Source organism: Scomber scombrus, chromosome 7 (genome assembly GCF_963691925.1).
Source record: "Scomber scombrus chromosome 7, fScoSco1.1, whole genome shotgun sequence".
NCBI lineage: Eukaryota > Metazoa > Chordata > Actinopteri > Scombriformes > Scombridae > Scomber > Scomber scombrus.
The window spans coordinates 26,996,866-27,013,094 of record NC_084976.1 but is presented as its reverse complement, the minus strand read 5'-3'; the positions used below and the strand labels follow the sequence as shown (position 1 = coordinate 27,013,094).

Here is a 16,229-nt window from a genome sequence, read left to right as displayed (position 1 = left end):
TGCTGTGCGTGATCATTGGTTGAACTTTACACCGTCACCCCCCTCATGTCTCCTCAGGGGGCCTCTCTTAATGCAGGTGTCAAACAAAGCTTGAGGCGCTCAGCTGAGCTCATTTACATACAAAAATGCTACAATGCAATATCTGTAAAAGTCAGCAGAAACTGTAAAGGAAGCCCTGTAGAGGTGGATACATGCATGCATGCATGAGCACAGTGTGGGAGCAGAACGGCAGGTTGAGAATCAGCAGGTAAATAACAAACACCCAGTGCCTTTTCCCAGTTAGAAGCATGTCAGGTTGGACAGAATAAATGTGCAACTTGAAATGTTGGTTTGATAATACATAGCAAAGGCTAAGCAAAGCTGTTTTAACATTCACCGTGTTCACTCCAAACTGCAATTATAAAATAATTTAGTTATTTACAGTTTGGTGATATTGTGAGTTAGGACCCAAGTTAAAATGGAACAAATGGTAATACTGCCACAGAAAATGTGATTTAGAAGAAATCCAATTTCACAGTATATTATATTGTTAGAGCAGGTTACAATTACACACACTGTAAAGTCTGCTTCTGCATGTACAGTAGTGTTGTCCCATTAACACTTCACATCACTTGACATAAATAGTCACCTCCAAAGCAGGGCACAAGAGCCCTTCCAGTTTCATTATTTTAGTAAAAAAGCATGACTATTTATGACCGAGCACTGGGTAATCCATAGTAAATGTTAAAAAAAACACATGATGTTTTGGATTATGTCCTTGCAAGATTATGTGCTCACTTTAGAGTCGAATTGCTTTTATTTTAAGACAATGTCTCACAGTCATTCTTCTACCTGTTCATCAACCACATAGGTGACCCGTGTATCTGAGTAAAAAAAACGCTGGTGTCCTCGGAGCGGCAGAGCACAACACATGACTCACTGTATGACAGAATCGGCGAAGTATGACAGCGTTTGTTCATTTACAGCTTAGGGAGGGCTGCTTTCGGTTGAGAAGAGCTATAAAAAGCGACAGAAAACAAGCATACATTCCAGGTGTTAAGTAAATACATACAGCATGTGTAATGGTAAGCTTTAAAACGACCGTATACGTGATAGTGTCCAGTCGTGATGAAAATAATTTACAACTGCTGCTGATTTCCATTTGTGATGCAACATCCAGAGTACTGCCAATGTATTTTTAAGATACAAGGCAGAGTTAGAATATAGGGCAAGACATGGAATATTTATGAACCCAGAGCTACACTCTTAGGCACAACCCTTTTCTGTCTCCTGCCAAACAGATAAGAAAAGGAACTTAACTAAAGGTAATACAAATACCAGGATAGAGAGTAGATACAAAACCTAAATGTCTTATGAAGTAAGAGTCTAAGCACTTTGTAAACAGGGCGGAAATGCAGCACATTCTCCTGAATAATGGAAATGAGGCAAACAACAGGCGAGGAAACGGTATTGAGTGTTAAATCAAAAGACTGGAAAGGGAAAAGGGCGGCAAAGGAAAAAAAATAAAAGAGAAGAGGAACTTGGGAAACACAGGGGGAATAGATCTGCATCTCATTTGGGATGGGCCAGGGGACTAATGAACTACCTCATCGCTTACCCCTCCTAACCCGTCGCCCCTTCACCCTGTTGTGTCCCTCCTGCACCGAATGGGGTGATGTAAGAGTGCAAGGGGGCCCAGACACACAGGAAGCGCAGTGTAAACAACAAGCACTGACGCTACGCCAGACTGGGCCGTGCGTGTGTTTGTTTAAAAGGTCCAGGGTAGCAAAGTTTTCAATAGATGCAGATACTGGATACAAAAATCAGCATTAAAACATGCAAACAAACTACACATGGAAAACACACTTGTTACTCTAACTGGAGTTGCAACTAATAACTCTTTTCTTAATGGATCATTCATCCAATTGTGTGTTTCATTTACAAAATGTAAAAAAAATAGGTCCCCACATTAAGTAAGGTTCCACAGCCTAAGTTGATATCTGCACACAGCATGCTTTATTCAACGGTCTTAAACTCAAAGATATCTGATTGACAATGTAAAACAGTAAAATGAGAACACTCTTCAAATTTTAGAAGCTGAAATCAAAGAATTTTTGGCATTTTTTCCTTGATATAATCCAAATTGTGGCCTGCTACCTTTTACTACTGCTAATTTAAGTAATAGTTTGTTATCTTGATACAACTCAGAAAAAGCTGGTCAAAGATATCTGATACAGACTGAAGGAATCCAGTCATAAGTCTACAGCTGATGTCAATACAAAAATGGTTCTGCATACCAACTACCAAGCTGAAGACACTTCAAGAGACAGCATTCCTTCATGGCATGTCAATCAGCCAGTGAATACTAATGTCTCTGTCACTGACCGTAACAGCTTTCATCCCATCACCTGGCCTGAGCTGAGGACAATGCCTGGCATTTAGCTGCTGCTCTTTCCTGCACTGGCGCTGATGAAAGGCTTTGCTTATCTGAACTCGCAGCAACTCCCTGGGGACCTTGCATCTGCTGCTGCTGCCACCACCAACATGCTACAACGTGAACGGATAAGTAACCTAGACAAGCCTGACCAGTGGTCGGGTAATGAACTCAAGCCTTTCTCAATGACATCAGAGGACGAGGAGGGATTTTTGTGCCGCACAGGCTACCATTCATAACTAGAAGCAGTATATCAGCATGCCAGACAGTCGCTCCTGGCAACCTGTTCCTCGTCCCTTTTTGGGGGGTTGGGAAGTGACAGCATGGTCTAATCCTCACTGGTCTCAATGTCGAGTTTTCTGGTCCTCTGTCACAACCCAGGGCCAGTTTTATTCAGAATATGATGGGATTCATTTCTACAAATGTGCATGGGAGTCGCTAACGAACATTTATGTGGCTGTTTCTTTTATACGTATCTGTATAAAGCCCAACTACCCTACTTGGAGAGTGTTTGCATTGGCTCCGACGTAGGTTTATAAAGATGTTTTCCTGTGTCTTCTGAAAAGCATAAATCCAGTTTAAGAGGAAGCTTACACTGCAATCTTAACACGAGGTTTGAAATACATACAAGGGGGATCAATGACCTGTGGCTGGCTAAATAGAAGCTAAAAAGCTGAGTAGTCTTAAAAAAGGTACTTCTGACATCTCCGTTATCTGTAAAAGTGACTAAAAGGCCCTTGTGGAAACGTGTCATCAGTAAAGACATGTCGGGAATATTCATTATCTGCTCCTGAAGCTTATCTGGGACCATTTGATGGAAACAGGTAATAACCGGTGACATTTTTCATAAGGACAAAACTGTTGACATTTTAAGGAGCTGAAACTGTGTGTGTCCTTGTCTGAGGTAACTTGTTTGTCATTTTGCTCCGATATGGTTATTTTTCTAAACATTACCTAAAGCAAAAATCAGGCCCAAGCAGTGATCTCATGACCCTCCAACATACAATTACATCCAACAGCTATCATTAACTGGATTTTTGTCTCCCCACACAAAAACCCAGAACCTTCCTGCTTTAAACTTGGACCAATCATGGGTTTCATAATCATAGGTAACTATGAGGAGGCCAATACCAAGCACTCAGTGACAAGGTTCAAACATTTCCATTAACAGAAACATGAAACTGCACTGATCTTAAAATATTTAATGTAGTGTATTAATGTGTAATGTAAAGTGAGTCATGTGGTGGTCTTGGATGACATATGGTACACCTGCCAAGGGATGTGTAGGGAGATCGTGATGCGTTTACAGTATATGATGTGTGCCCTTTAACTGAACAGCGACTAGTCTAATATTAGCAGATAGGTCTGGTGACTGGAATCGTCAGACGACAGAGAGCACACAGCAGCCAAGTCTGGGATATTTTCAGACTTGGTGGAGGTGGGAACAAGCTACATGGTCCAAATCAAGACTTCCCTCTCTTTGTCCTCTAGTGTCCCTGGGAGAGAGGCGCTATGGATGACTGATGATAAATTTAGGCTACACCACTGCAGCATCAACCTGCTTTCTGTATGTCTGACTGAAAGAAATGCAGATGCCTGTTAAATAGCACATGTGTATCTTTCATGCTTGTTAAGTTAGAGGGTTTGTGGTAAGAACAGCATGTTTGGCATTCAATGACTTTGTCCAGCTGCAGCAGCTGTGCTGCATCTAGAACAAAACATCTAGTCCCAGTCTGTCCTTTTAATTTTAGTTTTGATGTATTATACCATATTTCTTATTTGATTTTTAATGCACAATGCAAAGTACTTTGTCTTTGTGTATTCAGAGCACAAAATTAGCACCAACCAAATGCCTGTAAAATATGCAAGTGGCTGGTATATTTAGTTCACTCGCCAGCAAAAAAAACCTGCTATTACCATCCATGTATAACCCACGCAGTTATACTAGATTACCAGCTGACCTTCACCGAGCACATCGCAGAAGTCTCCTGCTCATGCAAATTCATTTTGTATAACATCAGGAACATTTGGCCATACCTGTCTGAGCATGCAGCACAAGTCCTAGTCTAAGTGCTGGTCATCTCACGACTGAACTACTGCAACTCGCTCCTGGTTTGACTACCAGCATGCACAGTTAAACCTCTGCAGAGGATCCAGGATGCACCGCCACATTTAGTGTTCAACCAACCTGAACAAGCTCATGTCACGCCTCTGTTGGTCGCCCTCAAATGGCTCCCTGTCACAGCTTTTATCCAGTTCAAAGCTTTGATGCTTGCCTTGAAGGCAATGAATGGAGTCCCAACCACCTACATTGAGTCACTCATCAAACTGTATGTCCATTCCTGTCTGGTATCACCATCACTACCTGGTATTAATCCACTATCCAGACTCCTCTCATTTGTGGTTCTGTGATGGTGGAATGAGATACCTAGCTGCTGACTCCTTTGGTACATTGAAGAAATGCCTGAAAACTCAATTCTTCCATGAACACCTCAACACTTGAGACCCTGAACCTTTTTTAGCTCTGCTACCAGCTTTTAGTCCCTCAACTTCAAGAAGTTACAGGTGGTCCTTGACAAGTCATAGCCCTCTATATGATCAACTGTATTATATATCAAAGGGTCCTGTTATAAGAAAAAGACCAAAGACCAAAGGAGCTGAAGAGATGAATATAGGTTGTATGTCATAAAGTCATTTCTTAAAATCAGACACATTCTGGGGGCAAAATGGGTTACAAGTACGTTACAAGTATCATGTGCCCATTTTGGAGACTAGTATACCAAAACTGTGGCTCACAGACATTGTATAAGTGTGGCTAATAACATATGTGATAAGGCTATGGACAGTTAAGACATTAATACAATCATCATTATAATGGGCTTGGAAAAGTAGAGCTCATAATAATGACGTGCTTTTAAAAACTAGTGTCATATCGTTTGGTGTAGATCAGGCAGCACATATGGCAGTTACACTTATTTAAAGAGCACACAAACTAACAGTCCCAGTGGTATTTGAGCTACCTAGTGGATTTAGTGGGTCAGGGGTGGTTTAAGGGTATAATCGCCCCCTTAATCTATGTTTTGGTGTAAACACTGTTTTTGTGTATTTTTTGGACAAAGTACATCTAAAATGCAAGGTCAAAAATAACCTCTTAATGTACAAAGTTCAGAAGCTTAAATGTAATGGTGTCTGTCTGCCATGTAGGACTCACAAAGGTTCACAAAACAAACATGAACTGTGTCCGAATGCACGTATTGACCGCCACTTTCAGTAGCCATTTCCTGGTAGAATACTGCCAACACAGAGTTTGCACAGTTTGAGTGTTGGTTAATAGGAAGACTTTCTCTCGTATTTGCCTTCCAGAGTGCTGGGTTAGAGATCCACCTCTATTCCCCAATGAGAGGTCAGTGTCTGGGCAGTGTGATTTACAGCATCTGGGTGCTACAGAACGGACCAGACCTGACATGATGCATCCTGTATGTGGGCAGCTTAACTCTGGGGAAAACATTTCCATCACCTTTTTCCTCCCTTTTCAGATTACTACATGACCCACCTTCCTCTGTTCTGTCTTTCTTTACTCATAGCTTTGGTCCCCTCTCTTGTTTGGACTTCCTATTTCTTGAATATGGACAATGTAGCAAAGGAAGTCTTCACATATGTTTTTTGAACAAAGACACAAACTTACATGCACATACAAAAGCTGCAAATATAGAGAGAAATTGATTCTACGCCCTGGCGTGTTGGATTTGAAATGCGTAGAAATATGCATTATCTGTTTTGCTGCCAAGTTGTTGCAAAAATGGGACACTATTATCACTGATTCCTACACTGTTCAACCAATATGGATGTGAAAACCCTCTTGCACCTTTAAAGCTTGAACTCAGCTCTTTAACCTTAGTTTTAAATCCAATCTTCTGAGTGCAAAACAACTCAAACCACTTAAAATGTGTCAGTGTTTAAAAACTGCACTGTAGTTTAAAGTACAGACTTCAATGCCACAGTGCTGGCATGTCTTCAGTCGGTTCTTTGTGAATCAGATGCCTCTGTTCTTTTACACTACTGAGTACTTCTATAATATGTGTTCATTGTGGGCTTTGGACATATCTGAACATGTGGAAAACGGGAAACCCCCGTCTCTAACACCAGCAACCTTAACTGAAGCAGCTTTAGAGGAATAATCTATTAATCCGCACACAGAAAGTCACTTTTATCAAGTGAAAGGTGGTATAACAATTCTCAGTTTGCACCTTTAAGGTGTGTCTAATCCTTTTAGCCATCCAAGCATTTTGTCATTTCTTCCAAAAGGTAACCGGGATTAAAATGCTTGTAGAAAGCCATTTGATAGACAAAGTAATCTGTGATTGCAGCCACATATGATGAATTAAATGGATTATGCAGGATGGAGTCCAAACATAAATCGGTCCTCTTTTGTGTAAACTACCCAATAATATGAAAATTAGATTTAAAAACATAAGGGTAAATGTTATGTTGTGCTATCATTCTCGGCCACAGCCACAGACATAAATCATATATTAATTTCTGTGTCAGCATAAATGATTTTAACCCTTAAAATGTCCAGATCATAGTGACACACACAGAGCGATTCATCACTCTTCTTCATATTGCTCACAACAAATCCTGTGCAAAACCATGTCTGTTCTCTCTGTTATCAGGCACCATTATTTGGCAGTGAATCCCCACAGGATTTTGCCCAGTGCTAATTTAGAAAGACACTGAAGCAGCCCTCTCTCCAAAACTGGGATGCGGTCACACATAGTCCCCTCATTACATAACAACTCTTGCGGCTGAAGCTGACTGGTCCTGTTTAATGCAGGCTTGACAGTCAAAGCTGATGGAGTCTCCCATATTAGACAAAAGACAAGGACTAAACTATGATCTGTCTCACTGTCAATATGATGAGACTCCTTATCTTCAACATGTTTATGGCTTTTCTCCAAAACAAAGTTTGCATGATGGCTCGTAAACAATGTAAACACTGCCACAGTATCTTTTATTTCAGTCTTTATTTTAGAGATCAGTGCAGTGAGCAGTTACATTCATCAGGGATGTCTGTGAATGTGTTTCAAATGGTTAATCTTAAAAAAGGAAAATAAAAAAAGTCTATACATCCTGCCCAGTCATGGCTCAGCTGTTCAGGTACAGAGATTAAAGAGGATGACCAAACAGAGCCGACTGACAAAGAGAGGCAGAACGGGAGAGCTCAGAGAGAAGAAAGCCTGCATAAAGAAAAGAGGGATTAGAAGATCTTCTCAAAAAGTCCTGACAGCAGATTTTCTCAATACCAGGCCAGGATTTCATCAGCTCCAGTCCAAGGGCCTCTAGTTCACAACCAGGACAATTGTCCTGCTGCTTCCAGGTGCTGTTAAAATCTCCCTCAAGGATATTTTATGTGGGCAACCCACAATCTACAGAGCTGATAGGCAGGAAAATGTGTCTTCTATCCGAGACACACTCTTCTTCTTTATAAGAGTGTCATGTCCCAGTAATGTAACACAAAGGTAAAATCTCCCTCAGAAACACCACTGATATTCAAAACGTAATCCTAATCTGCTCCAGCTGTGCAAATGTGAAAAAAACATCAAGCTTTCTGTGCTTGAGTACAGGAGAAGTGTTGGAGTTCTGATTACCATAACTGATCAGCAAGCTGAAATAGCAACTTTTGATCAACAGTAGCAACACTGGCATAGTCCATTTAAAATGACCAGTCTAAAGTTGACTTTCAGTGAGTGCTTCATCTTTAAATTAATGAACGTATTGCTCCTTATTCAGACCATTAGCAGAAAGCTCATAACAGAAGTTATCATAATAGTGTTACAGAACATAGTAATTAGACTTATTACTTCAGAAAGATTGAATTGGAATATTTGCATTAGGCTACATCACATTTTTAACTCACACTACTCACAATAACTCACTTGATGAGCACCAAAATTATGAGATGGGTGACTCTGTCTCTCACTACACAGTTTCTCCATTCTGGGAGTGATGGATGACAGACTATGATCATTCTCCGAATGCCCTTGACTTGACCGAATTAACTGCAGTCACAACTGAACTCAAAACAGTGTGATGGTCTGGTTTCATGCCTTTGGATGTGAGCACCTGCCGATGCAGCATACAGTGCTCTGTCATAACCTTCGGGTCGACAGCCTTTATCCATGCAATAACCTCACTCTTTCAGCCCGTCATCACTTCCACACCATCCATACAAAAGGCCACATATTATTCCCGGCTCAGTCCTGCTTCCGTTGTGAAAGCGTCCAGGAGTCTGAATATTCCCTCACCATTTGTCTTACCAGGCACCTCTTTGCAGAACAGAAAGTCCTCCAAAATGTTCCCTTACCATGGACAGCAAACCAAAACAATCAACTGAGCTACACCAGCAATGTCTCAGCTGAATGGAAAATTGCTAACAGGAACACAATCTATCCAGTAGCTGTGACCGAATGTCAACAGAGAGTTCCGCAATTCTCCATGTCACTGTGTCATTTAAGAGAGGTACAGCTTTCAGTTTACTAGCTGTCTCGATCATAACTTCACACATTTCAACCACCGCTTGAAATATGAGGCTTCTTATTTGTACTTACTTTATTTACTTTTGAGCCACCAGAAAAGAACTACTGTGCTTTCTTTGAAGTTGTGACCAGGTTCACCATCCCTGTTTTCTAACAGATGTATTCCTCCCTCTTTCAAGGGAAAAATTACTTTGTTTTGCTCTCATTATTCTTGGTGCTTTGTAATCACATGTCGCTTTAGCTTGGCTTGCTTCATGGCTTTGTTTGCTAGCACTTGAAGACACATGATGCATTTTGGTCTAACTGGACTCAATAAAACCAAACTCAGTATAACTGACGTTTTTATTTACCCAATTTAAACTTTCATTTCAACTCAAATATTTCTTCATGACAAACTAGCTAGCTGGCTAGTAATCCAGGCTAAGCAGCAGCAGGAACACTTGATTGCGCCCTGAGTGAAGCAAATGATTCATAACAGATTGACGTGATGTGTCACACTCATGTCAGAGTTTCTATTGGCCCAAAGCTAACATGTAAGTAATGGACACAATATGCTTGTTTTATTGCACAGAGCTTGGCACATATGGTCCCCATCTGTAGATATGCATTCTTTGATGATACAGCACAATTTCCTTATGTATAGCAAATTATTTCACAGACCCTCTGACTATGGGTAACAGACAATTTGAGGACCACTGCTGTACATCACATGACACAAGAGGCCTGATGTCTGTGCTCCTGCTATTAGTCACAACACATAAACTCTGATGACAGCTTCAACCACATTTACGATTGCATTATTTTACTTGGAACATGGCTGTTTTAAAAAAACATGTCTCCTGATCAAGATTCCCACAACCAGGGTGGAGCTCTGCTCTCCTCCTGCTTGATGCAGAGCCAAAACAAGCCGACCTCCCTCCATGAAGCCCCCTGTCAGCAGGAAGGAAGTTTTCTGTTGTCAGAAGGAGGAGGTCACATCATGTGTCCCCTTCTATTTCCAGAAGCAGTCAAGACACAATGCTTTAACAAATTCACAAACACTGGACCAAAGCATGATGTCTCACAAGAACAACTGCACCTTGGCAGATGTCCAACATGGGTATTTCATCTAGTCCTTAACTGAGGCATTTGTTATGGCTGAGTGAGCACACATGACGTCGGCCTTGAACTGTGTGATCATGAGCTCACAGAGTTTTTAATTGCACATATAAATCTATAACTAAGATGGATGTGTTTCAAGTGTGAGTCTAACTCTCTGTCCTGCACTTTGACCACGGACTGAGCGCCTCATTAAAATGTTTTGATTCCAGGAGCTCTTTGGTGCATCTCTGCACCAGCTGGAAAAAGAGCCAGACTCCACCTGTGCGTACAAGAACTATTGCATGTATCTGGAAAACATCCTGGTAGAGCAGCACCAAAGGAGAGATAGGAAGGGATGCCAGATCGCTTGTGACTGCATCATGTTAGTAGTGAGCTAAACATAACATAAGGAGGGGGATGGGATTAGACAAGTCAGATTACCTCATCTAGCGCAAATTGTGTTATCATAACCATGGTGGCTGGCTGAGCTCTGTGCGAAAGGGAAAAACAGAAGCTGTCATCTGAAGATCATACCGGTGTTTTGTTTTTTTATCATGAAGGTCAGCAAATTGATAGATACATAAATAAATGTGTGATTGTCACAGAGATTAAAATGAGATGTTGAGGTGTTAAGCTTGTGGACAACACCAGAGTTGCATTTTGCTTCATGATCTGTGGACTGTCCGTGTCCGCACCTCTTAATGGGTTATTAATAATTCATCAGATTTTTATCTTTGCAACATTGTCTCTCAAGTCTTAAATGTGACAAGAGAACTACTGTAAAGTTAACACTAGCGAGACAACGTTTTAAAACAGTATTGTTACAATGTGACAAAGCACATAAATGACAAAGCACTCCTGCGGGTTTTTTTTTAAAGCAAGACAGACTCAGCTTAAAAAGGTAGATAGGAGTGTTGTGAAGACTTACATGCTGTTGCTGGCAGAGTATTTTCCTCCATTTCGGCGGCAATACCCTCGCTTTCTCTTCTTTTGTTCATTCAAACATGGGGTTTTGTGCTCTTCCTCTCCAGCAGTCCTCTCATTCCTCAGGCAGTAATAAGGGGGGGAAACTTGGTCGAGTCACTCCAGTTGCACCCGCTGTCCTGAACGTACCGGGACAGGAAACCCTCCTGTGAGCGTCCAGTGATTTCAGACAGAAATAAAAACAAAACAAAAAAAGAGACACAACAAAAAAAAAGCACAGCCTGCCGACAGACAGAGTCACCGGCGGCTGCTCCTGAGAGAAAGTTAAATAATAAAGGTGTCCGAGGGAATTTTGGGAGGAGGAGTGAGGGGAAGTTTCTCACTCTCCGACTCGCCACAGCTGATGCTCTGCTAGTGTGCATGGTCTCTCACTGGCCTCCGGATCGGACTGTACCATTACCCAAAGAGGGGGGTTGCGGCTGTTATTTAGCATTTTCCTTAAATAATAGCAAGATTATACTTTATAGAAGATATATACAGTCACTGATAAACCCCGAGTCATCTATATTGTACTCTTAAGGCAAACTTTATGGACAAAAACACATTTTTTTTATGTGATAAAATTACTCCGTCTCCTCCTTTCTGTTGTTTCTTCTATCCACAAAACTACAATGCACTAACAGGCAGTTCACAGTCCACATTCAATATAAGCCTTTGAAATGGGCAACATCTTTTTGACCAGCATGCTTGCTAGTTTTCTGCAGTGTTTTGACATTACATGGTTCCTTAAAGCACTTTTTAACATAATACATTGTAATTATTTGTTGCAGTAGTTGGATTTATCTATCAATAGTATGACAACTGTTATATGCAAATAGAATACAAAATGAAAATGTTAAAAAAAAAATAGACCCACATTAGCATAAAATCATTAAACATATTTAGGAACATATAAGGGAAATAATAAAATATAACCATTTCATTTCATCTCTTGTATACATTATTGCATGTGTAGTTTTGTTCTGCCTGCATTAATATAGAAAGCAGGAGTAGGTTATAGGTGCAGGACAATAGGAGCATGAAGTGGAAAAGGAAAGGTTGCCCGCAGACTTAATAATGCAAGCTCCTCTATAATGTTTTATTCCAGTTTCAGTGTTAAAGGAAAACAGTTTTTCACTTTTGCTTCACATAAAAACCACACAATGTCACCATAAAATAAAAAAAAATCTTTATTTAATGAGCATTTTTAAAGAAAGACGATGGCAAAGAAGCACCAGGTTTTTACCCTGGCTACAACTTGGACTCAGCCATAACATGTACTGTATAATTAGTTTGAAATTATTGGTTAACATGCATGAAATTTCAGTGACTAGAGGAGGATTTTCCTGTCAGCCTGGTTTTTGTTTTGGATAATGGGTGTTTGTTGTATTAAACAAGTTACTCCACCCAAAACTGAGCTACTGTGGAGTTATATATTTAGATTATATTTTTTCAATCTGAGACAACACAACCCTATCAGATTCATTGTTACATAACAGTTTTAAGAAGTCCAGAGTGTCTTCTCGTTTACCACCTGTGGATCTCTTGGAGCATCTGCCAAGGTGGGGGCTGGGCCAGGGGCTGATCGGCACGCTTGAGAGGGAACACCCCGTCAAAAGGAACCCAGTGGGGCTCTTTTGTGCAGCTGTTGAGTCCTGTTCACCCAAAGCCCCAAGAGCCACCTGTCACTGCAACTGGAAAGTGGGGGATGTTGAAGTAGGTGGGGGTTGGGTGTGCTGTAGTGTGGGGTTGTTTGGTTGGTTTTTGCTGAATTAAAGCCAAAAGAGTGAGTGTTTAATATGCATGTCTCAAAGTGTTCTTGTACTTGTTATCACAATTCCCTTGATGAATTCACAACATGACTCAAATAAATGGTTTTGTCAAAGGTCCCAGTGACCCTAAAGTCATTAAAGTCTGTTGATTCAAGATCTATAATTGAATCACAGATAAGTATGGTGTTTAATTCACTAAAAAAAGGAACAATTAAGGGTTAAGTTTCCAGACTTTTCAAGTCAAAGGGAAGATTGAAGGAGAGCAGGAAATAGTTTTGAGTCCTTTTGAAAGATCAATGAGTTCATACCTCAATCAAAAACTAAAATAAAATAAAAAACATTGCATTGATTTACTTACCAAAATCCAGCCAAATCCAGAGATCTATTTTTTAAGCTTTACAATATTATAAATTCATTATGCAACAGTTCCATTTACTATGTGATAAAAGAGTGATTACAGAAGAAATAGCAATATTTGGACAAATAAATAAATATATTTTTTCATGTAAACTCTCCAACATCCTTGAATGATTCAACTGTATTGTTAAAATAAATAATAAAACAAAGACATTTGGACAATGGATGCTAAACATAAGCTGGTTAAAATGTGGAGTGTTGCATTTCTGTTAGTCCCTGGGTGCAAAGTGGATCCATTCAGACATAAAACAATCTTTTCAAATCAACTTTGAGTATACTGAAAAAAACTCATAGGAAAGGAAACTAACGTAATGTAATCATACTAAATTAAATTTAAATATAATTTTTTTCACATTCTGGTTAAGGGATGATTCATTTTAGAGATAAATAATAGCTTTTGTTGCTTCCTGATATGGATCTTGCACATTATTGTTATGAGGAAGTAATCAATATGCTTAAAAAGTAATGAACCTCAACTCTACTTTTCAGTGCTCTGCAGATGCACATTTTAAAATGATTTTATGCTACCTCTCCAGCTCTCCAACATATTGAAACCTTTAAATCCTTTCATCCTTTCATTCACATCTCAGGAATGGCCCACCTCTTGAACCAGCACATGTGCTCACACTTGCACACCCACATTCAAAAGTAGTTTAAAACAATAGTAGTAGCATTTGTCACACTGATTTTAGTGAACTTCTCATTTGCTTTTGTAACCTGTCTATGTTAGTTGAGAAATAAGAGCATGACTAGTTTTTAGTAACACATAATGAGTTGGATTAGGCACAAAGGAATACATTTACTTTCTGTACTATAAAAAAAATGCAACACACTCACAGGATGTAATTTTAAGTCTTTTACTTGTCATGTTAACTATTTGTCATAGCAGAGTGGATAGGACAAATAAACTTGGCACAGTTTTTTAGTCTAACAAAACTGCATCATTTAAATAGATGTTAGTTTCCTGATATATCAAATCAGAAAAGTGGGTAACCTTTGCTTTCTTTCTTTCTTTTTTTTTTTTACACACATGTGACAGTGTTATAAACAATTACTATTCAACCCTGCTGTGGACACAAGATATTAGACCAGGTGCTTGAGCCAGCAGTCTGATAGTAAAATTAAAGGCCTTGTGATAAAAGTCACGCCTATAGTCAGGAGGCATGTGTCCATTTATCACACATTGTCATACCATGCTTTTGTTAATGAGCCATTCAAAGTAGGGTGGATGCAAATGGACGAAAATAGCACAGTTGGCTTCCATTAGCTGCATTTTAGATGTGTTGAAATGTTGCATGTCTTGTGAAATGTCTGGAGACTGAAACTGAGATATACAAAAGTGCATTCTAAGACCTTTATCTTACTTTCTCCTCTTTCGCCCTGCTCCCCACTTTATGTTTTGCATTCAGGGAAGGTTCTTTAAGCAACCTGTGACCTGCGTCATCTCCATTAGAGAACCACTTGTGTGACCTCACTGCACACAGGAAGTGGAGGGCCCCCCCACCTCCTATTCCCGTCCCTCAGTGCTCAAGAAAGGACTTGATTTTGGAGTTGCAGCTGCACAGAGACCCTCATACACACACGCATCCCATTAAACTGCCACTGATCACCGTAAGCAGTTCATGCCCTCAAAAAAGGCAGTTAACTGAGAGCAAATGGGAATAAGAAAGTGAATATACATCATTGCCAAAGGATGTGATTGCATCAATAAATACACATCCCGAAACAAGATTACTAATGGGAGATAGGCGAGCAGAGAAAATATAAAATATTCAGTTTTAGGTAACTTGAAGAGGGTTTCGATGGTTTCTTTATTTTATCTATTGAAAGAGGTTCAAAACAAACTTACAGGGTATCGTCTTGTGCCATAATAGCATATCATAATGATGCATCCTTACATTTTACTTAAGAAAGCAGAATTACTCATTTTAGAATGCATTTAAAGAATACATAACATTTAACGGGTACAGTGATTTAGTATAGCTCTTCCATTATGTAGGGGGAGTTAAAGAACAGTCAAAATTGAAGAGGCAGAGGTAGACATATTCTTATCTTCACTCCTTTCAAGCCCCTAAAACCACTGGATTGTACTTTTACAGCAATTAAAAAATTTTCAAGTGTGAAATCAAACCACAACCAAAGGATGCATTTTACAGCTATTGATGACTCAACCGAACATCATTTGTAAAAACAGTGGAGATCCCCTTTAATAGGAGTCCTTACAGTAATTCAAATGTGTTCTTTCCTACACCTGCAAGTGTTCCCCTAAAGACCTACTTTACCTCCTGCCGAAGTGTTTTGTGCAGCATCACTTCAGCAAAGAAAACATCTCCCATCTCTTTTTATTCTAAGGAACATGGTCACTTCCACCACCGCCAGTGAGTCTAGAGGTCAGCTACTGTGAATGGTAAGGGTAACCCACAGCTTGCTAATGAAATAACAATAGCAGGAATGTTCAGAATGTCCCCAGAGAACATAGACCCAGCCTATGTTATAGACTACTGAATACACTATCTCTGCCTTTAGCAAATGGTAGCATTTTGAACAGCAGGGGTGGGGTAGCATAAGGAAAGGGTGGATATGAGGCTAATTAACTATGATAGATTTACTGGTTGAATCTTTGTTTGCACTTGCAGAATCTATTGTAGCTAAGTCGTTTAGCCAAGACAGTTTTACACATTATTTTTCCAGTAATGTTGTCACTAGAGATGATGTTAAATGCACAGTTCCAGGTTTAGTTAGGTTTCAGGCTTCATAAAGCAGCACTATTGTTTGTTATCTCGTCACTGTCTCGACTCAGCAGGGTCAAAGGCCACCTTCACCTGTAGGGGGGCGGTAAATCAAATGATTTAAGACCATGTTGTCTTTTGTTTGCTGTAGTGTGATTTAATCAGGCAATACATCACACGTCATTCTGCACAAGTGTGTGTGTGAGCAAAGGCAGAGAAGTAGGGAGAGATAGAGTGTGGGAGAGCTCCATGTTTCTTTGTATCTCTCTCTAGGGTGCTGGGAAAAGAAGCGCTGTTTGGTCTGAATCATCTGAATTGA

General features: G+C 40.0%; 1 protein-coding gene across 2 annotated transcripts in view; it reads right to left on the bottom strand.

The window, feature by feature from the left end:
• map7d1a (MAP7 domain containing 1a) overlaps positions 1-11,343 on the bottom strand; it is a 40,328-nt gene extending 28,985 nt beyond the window's left edge. For both annotated transcript variants that reach the window (XM_062422295.1, XM_062422296.1), the window contains exon 1: positions 10,958-11,343. In XM_062422295.1, the coding sequence (XP_062278279.1) occupies positions 10,958-11,027 (70 nt within the window). In that variant the 5' untranslated portion in view covers positions 11,028-11,343. The remainder of the gene's footprint in view (positions 1-10,957) is intronic.
• Positions 11,344-16,229: the final 4,886 nt, after the last annotated feature.